Raw genomic sequence first — 6,000 nt, 5'->3', positions numbered from 1 at the left:
CAGCAGGGGCTCCTCGGGGGACTCTGGGGCCTCCGTGCTGGGCTCTGCGGGGCTGGGGGTCTCCTCCACCTCGGTGGGGCTGGGTGTCTCCTCCACAACCTCCTGGGGGGCTGAGAGAAGAGATGAGGATACAGACTTACAGCCTAACTTGCTTTGTTGGCGAATTATGACAATCAAGTATATCCAGCAAATAAAGTCCTCAAGCCATAGGCTTTGGGGTTCGGGTAGCATTTGTATCAGCCATTCAGTAACTCATTGGAGAGAGTTGAGACAGGCCCCTGAACCCTATAGGTACTGCTGGCAGGAATTGTACTGGTGGATTCTGTGGGGGTGGGGGTGGGGGGGGGGGGTGGGGGCGCGCGCCGCCGGGCCCCCCCCCCCCACCCCCACCCCCACCCCCACTGACCGCAGTCTGAGAAAAGAGCTGAGATGGGAAGAAAGGAAATTCTGGGGAACTTTCTCCCATGTCCTCTGACAGTGCTGAAATCGAGGGGGCAGTAAGGCGTCTTCACATTTGCCTTCTTCCCTTTCAGCTCCAGCACCTCCCTAGGGCTTTCCAGCTGCCCCACCCCACTTACCAAGACACCAGACAGAATATACCTTGGCTAGGGCCTCCCTGGACAGTCCTGTCCCTCCTTCTACTTCAGACAAGAGTGGGAGAAAGATTCGGGGTAGAAGGCTAGGGAGGGCCATGCTCTTCCCTGGCGGGGTCTAGAATCACAGCCCTGAGGGTACCTATCCACTGTCTGGCAACTAGGTCTCTGCTGAGGCTCCATGGAGATGGGAGACTGGCTTCTGTAACCCACTCCCTGGTCCACAGGGTATTACTCAGGGGACAGGAGATTGAAGAGGGAGGAGGCAACAATGGGGAAGTTAGGGAGATAAAGGAGACAAAAAAGGAGACTGGGAAGGGAGAGAATCAGGGAGAAATAGCAGCTCATTCTTTTTTTTTTTTTAATTTTTAAATGTTTATTTATTTTGAGAGAGAGAGAGAGAGAGAGAGAGAGAGCAGGGGAGGAGCAGAGAGAGAGGGGAAGACAGAATCTGAAGCAGGCTGCAAGCTCTGAGCTGTCAGCACAGAGCCTGACGCAGGGCTCGAACCCACAGACCATGAGATGATGACCCAAGCCAAAGTCGGATGTTTAACTGACTGAGCCACCCAGGCATGCCCCTAGCAGCTCATTCTTATAGGTTTCGATGTGCCAGGCACTGTTCTAAGCATGTATGTTTGTACGTTAACTGATTTAATTCTAATGACTGTGTGAAGCAGCAGTGACCGTTACTATCCTCATTTGACAGACGAGAAAGCTGAGGTACAGAGAGATTTAGTAATTTGTGCAAGGTCCCATAGGGAATAAACTGTAGAGCTAGGATTAAAATCCAGGCAGTTGGATCCAGAGCCCATGCTCCCACCCATGATGCTACAAAACCACAGAAATGGTGCTGACCCAGGGCGGCGGGCGGGGGGGCTGGACAGGTGGGAGATGAGGGCAAGTAGGGGGACTGAGAGGGAGCCCTTTGCCCTGCTCCAAGGTGGCTGGGAACCAGGGATGTGGGGGCCTGGGAAGAGGCCTTTTCATGCCAGAAACATGGGAAACATGGGACTCTTGTCCCTTGGATCCGCCAGCTCTGAACAGGGCAAGCAATGGCGGGAAGGTGCAGGGAGCCCACAACAGAAGCTCAGAAATGACAGCACCCCAAGCCAGGCCATGATAGGGGAAGGAACACAGTGGCTGAGGATATCTGTGGGGAGGACAGCCTGGGGCGGAGGGATGATTCCAGGCATTCGGAATGGGAAAAATGAGGCCGGTTCTTGGAGATGGAGAAGCAGGGCTGAGTAGAAGGTCAGGGGCTGCTGGCTGGGTGAGAAGTCCTGGGATGTGGGGAAGTCCAGGGTAGAGGCTTGGCAGAACTGGAGCCCAGAAAGAGAAGGTGGAGAGAAGTACGAAGGAGTCCCGGGGCCAGGTCCTGCCCAGAGGACCGGGGGCTGGCAGTGGAGGGAGGCCTGTGTGGCCCTGACTCACCTGTGACGGCCACCACAGACACAGGCCCCACACGCTGCCTGCCATGAAGCCCATAGAGGTTCATCTTATACTTCCGGTGCGACTCCAGGCCAGGAATGGTGACCTCATTCTCATCACCCCTGACGGGCACTGCCTGGGACTGCCCCTGCGCGTCCTTGTACTGGACCATGAAGGAGTCGAAGGAGCCCTGGGTCACTGTCCAGGACAGGCGCAGGGAGTCTGGGGTCGCATGAGTCACCATCAGTTCCCCCAGCAGGGGCCGCTCTGGGGACTCTGGGTGGAGGAGCTCCTCTCTCTTCTCTGAGGCTGTAAATAAGAGGATCCACTGAGGGCTATACTGGCAGCCCCAGATTGGTGTTTGGGGTTTGGAGGGGTTGTCATACCTGGCGGGTGGGTCCCTAATCAATCAGCATGAGTGCTGAACTCCTGGGAAGTCTGGCAGAGCCAGGGTATGATACATCCTCTGGGCCTCGGGGAACAGCTGAACGGGATGGAAGGGACCCAGCAGTACAGGGGAGGCTGGCTATCCCTCAGCCTGGGAGTGGGGCCAGGATTCAGAGTCCGCCATCTCACTGGGAGGCCCCAGCTGGTTCCTGGCTGAGGGCAAGGGTGTGGAAGGCTGGGAGGGGTCACGGGGGAGCTTAGGTAGTTGCCCCTCACCTGTGGTGCCATCAGCTGTGAGGGGGCCGTGCCGCTTCTTGTTGGCAATCCCAAACAGAGTGAATCTGTACTTGTGGTCAGGGTCCAGGGAGGAGACAATGACCGAGCGCTCAGGCCCTTCCACGGGCACCAGCTGGGGCTGTCCGTTCCTGTCCCTGTATTGGACTACGAAGGAGTCAAACTGGCCCTCAGGGACAGTCCAAGAGAGGTGCAGTGAATCTGGGGTGGGATCTGTCACCCACAGCTTTCCCAGGCGGGGTGGAGTCACTGGGCTGGGATCACTCTGAGGCACTGGGAGGAGGGGTAGAGAAAAAGGAGGAACACAGGTCAAAGGAGAAGGGAGATCCATCTCCCACATTGGGATGCTGGGTGAGGCTGTGCAGGCTGTTCCCTGCACAAAGGCGCATGGCTGAGGGAGGACCAAGAGACTGAAATTCAGCCAGCCTCTCCTTGCCAAGCTGTGTGCCCTGGCATGGGGCTACGCTCACCTAGAGAAGGGGTGCCTTCTTCTAAATGGCACAGAAGCACCTTATGGACTAGTGCGGCCCTGAATCTATCCGCAGCCTAGTGACGGACTTCAGAGAGAAGGGAGCCCCGCCATCCCTTTCTGTGTCTCCGTAGCCAGGGAAGCCTTCCAGGACAATCTCTACTGCTTCCAGGCTTAACTACTAGGTGCTCTCTCCTCCAAGAGAGGGAAGTGCGATCTTTGGAGCGTTTTACTGTGGGAGAGCCTTCCACACCTGTGCTCTGGGCCCCACTTCCTCCTTTCTCACACCGCACCACCAACCCCTCACTCCCTGCCACTGTGCCCTCAGCATTGACAGGAGCTCCTCCTCTCAGTTGCTAGCTCTCTCCAGCTTCCACCCTCCCTGCTTGCTCTCTCTTCCTTGCCCAGATTCCAGAAAGAGACGTCTATACTGGTTGTAGCCATGTCCGCACCTCCATCACCCTTTCAATCCGGCTCCACCTTCCACTGGCAGCTCTCCCCGGGGTCAGTGGTGGCCTCGCCATTGCTAAGTCCTGCGGACGCTCTGTAGCCCTGAATCACTCTTATGGAATCTGACATGTCTGGCCACACCCTTAATTTTGGCATCCAGGACACCACTCTCTCTGGCCGTGCCCCTCTCCCCAGATCACCTCCTTGGGCTACCTTGCACACTCCTCTTTCTCTGCTCAGGCCCTGAGTGCTGTCCATCTCCAGGGTTCCAGCCGCCCCATCTCTTCTCCCCCTACAACCTCACTCTGGCTCCTGCCCATTGGCACTGAGGACACCCGAGCACCCTCTTCAGGCCTTCTCTCTGCCCTCCAGACCTGTGAGGGCAGCAGAGATAACCCCTCAGCCCACCACTTTCTGCTTGAGTGCCCTCTCCCTCTCAGTGCCTTGACTCTCCTCATCCATAAATGGGCATGTCTCATGGGGCTGCTGTAGGCAGTAAGTGTGGTGACGCACTTAGAACATCTTAAACACATTTGACAGTTAAATGCTCACGCTGTGCTGTTCCTCACCTCTGCTGTCCCTTGCCTCAGGGAATGGAACTGTCTGATCTAGAACATGGCAGTTCTTGGGCCTCCTCATCATCCTTCACCTCCCACACCCAGCCTCACTGCCACCCTTCCAGCCAGGCCAGCACCATTTCCTGCTGGCTCTTAACTCACTTCTCCAGCTATTCTCTGCAGCGGCCTCAGTGTTATTTGTAAGATAAGCATGAAATCATGTCACTCCCACTTAAAACCCTTCAGAGGCCCCCTGGGGCCCTCAAATGAGTGCCAAGCTCCTCAGTCAGACACACAAGACCAGTCCCTTCAGCTCTCCAGGTACCCTGCTCTCCATCCAGAGGAAACATTGTACAGGGCCACACTCACTGCCACCTCATTCTCCATGGCTCCCTCTGTCTGCACTGCCCTCCTCAACCTCTCTGCCTGACCTGCCACTATTTTCCCTTCGGGATTCACCTCAGGCACCACTGCCTCCAGGAAGCCTTCCTGGAGTTCCCAAAGCACTGGGAAGACCTCCTTCAAGACTTTGCACAGGGGCAGAGATAGGAGTGTGTGTGAAGGCTCTCACTCACAGATCTTGGCTTCAGCCACCAGGGGGCCATGCCTCTTCTTGCCCAGGAGCCCATATAGCACAAATTTGTACTTGCGGCCAAGGTCCAGGTTGGTGATGAGGGCCGAGCGCTGGGACCCCTCCACAGGGACAACCTGGGGCCCGTCCCTGTCCTTGTACTGGATCACGAAGGAGTCGAACTCGCCCTCAGGGACCGTCCATTGCAGGAGCAGGGAGTCGGAGGCCATGCCAGTCACTGTCAGCTCGCCCAGATGTGGCGGGGCCAAGGGCTTTGCCCCATCCCTGTCTGGAATGTGGGGAACAAAAGTAAAGCAGGTGGATTCAACCCCTGCCTTGTCCCTGGTCTCCTTCCCTTTCCTCAGCCCATTAGGTCCCTCCTTCCTGGACAGCTCCCTCCCGCAAAGCTTCCATTTTCCTACCCTCAGCCCTCTGTGAGTAGCCAGCCATCTCTGCTCCGGAATGAGAACTTTAGCCCTTCCCTTGTGCTAGCCTCCCCGCCCCTCCCTCTCCATACCAAGACCTTTGAGGGAGTTTCAGGTCCCCCCTGGTTCTTCCTGAGTCAGAACCTCCTCATTGCTGTTTTGGAGCAGCTGAAGACTCCTCCACCCACTTGGACTTTTCTCTCCCTCACCACCCTCTCTCCTAGTGCTGAGCTTGATCTGGAGTGGCAGGGAGAGCGACTTACCCTAGTCCCGTAAAGAGGGACCAGGAGGGAACACGAGAGTCGGGAAGCCCAGGCCCTATCCCTCACTGTTTTCACAAACCTCACCCATCTCTGATGCCCTGCTGGCTGTGGAGTCCCCCACGCTAAAGAACTTCCGTCCCCGGGAGAAACTGGCTGATGGGACCATGGAGCACTGTCCACTGCAGGCCAGGCTCCCAGGGTGGTGGGCTACCATCCCAGTGAAGGGATGGCGGGGGCTGTGGGGAAGAGAAGGGGAAGAGGGGGCTAAGGGTCAGTATCCTCAGGGCTAGAGGCCTTCCCACACCTACCCACAGAGATCTATGGGGTGGGAGGGACAGAGGGGTGACCAGGAATTGGGGAGGACACAGGCAAAGAAAGCTGCAGGTGGAGAGCCAGAAGCCTACAGCCTCTCTCCTTGACTCCCTGTCGTACCCTCTGACCTTCCTCCCATCTGCTATTCCCCTCCCCTCCCCACCTTGTCATTGTTCTAAGACCCCCTCCATTCCTCTTTCCTCTCAACCCTCAACTCCAACCTTTTCTCTTCTTGTTTGCTTTTACCACTC

General features: G+C 56.9%; 1 protein-coding gene across 1 annotated transcript in view; it reads right to left on the bottom strand.

The window, feature by feature from the left end:
- TNXB (tenascin XB) overlaps positions 1–6,000 on the bottom strand; it is a 35,924-nt gene that overhangs the window by 8,182 nt on the left and 21,742 nt on the right. Inside the window, 4 exon segments of the mRNA XM_040463361.1 lie at positions 2–110; positions 2,025–2,330; positions 2,685–2,975; positions 4,754–5,038. Coding sequence (XP_040319295.1) covers positions 2–110; positions 2,025–2,330; positions 2,685–2,975; positions 4,754–5,038 — 991 coding nt within the window.

The sequence above is a fragment of the Herpailurus yagouaroundi genome, unplaced genomic scaffold, assembly GCF_014898765.1.
Source record: "Herpailurus yagouaroundi ecotype Mexico unplaced genomic scaffold, PumYag 393, whole genome shotgun sequence".
NCBI lineage: Eukaryota > Metazoa > Chordata > Mammalia > Carnivora > Felidae > Herpailurus > Herpailurus yagouaroundi.
Note: the sequence above shows the minus strand (reverse complement) of the source record. Positions and strands in the feature narration are given on the sequence as shown.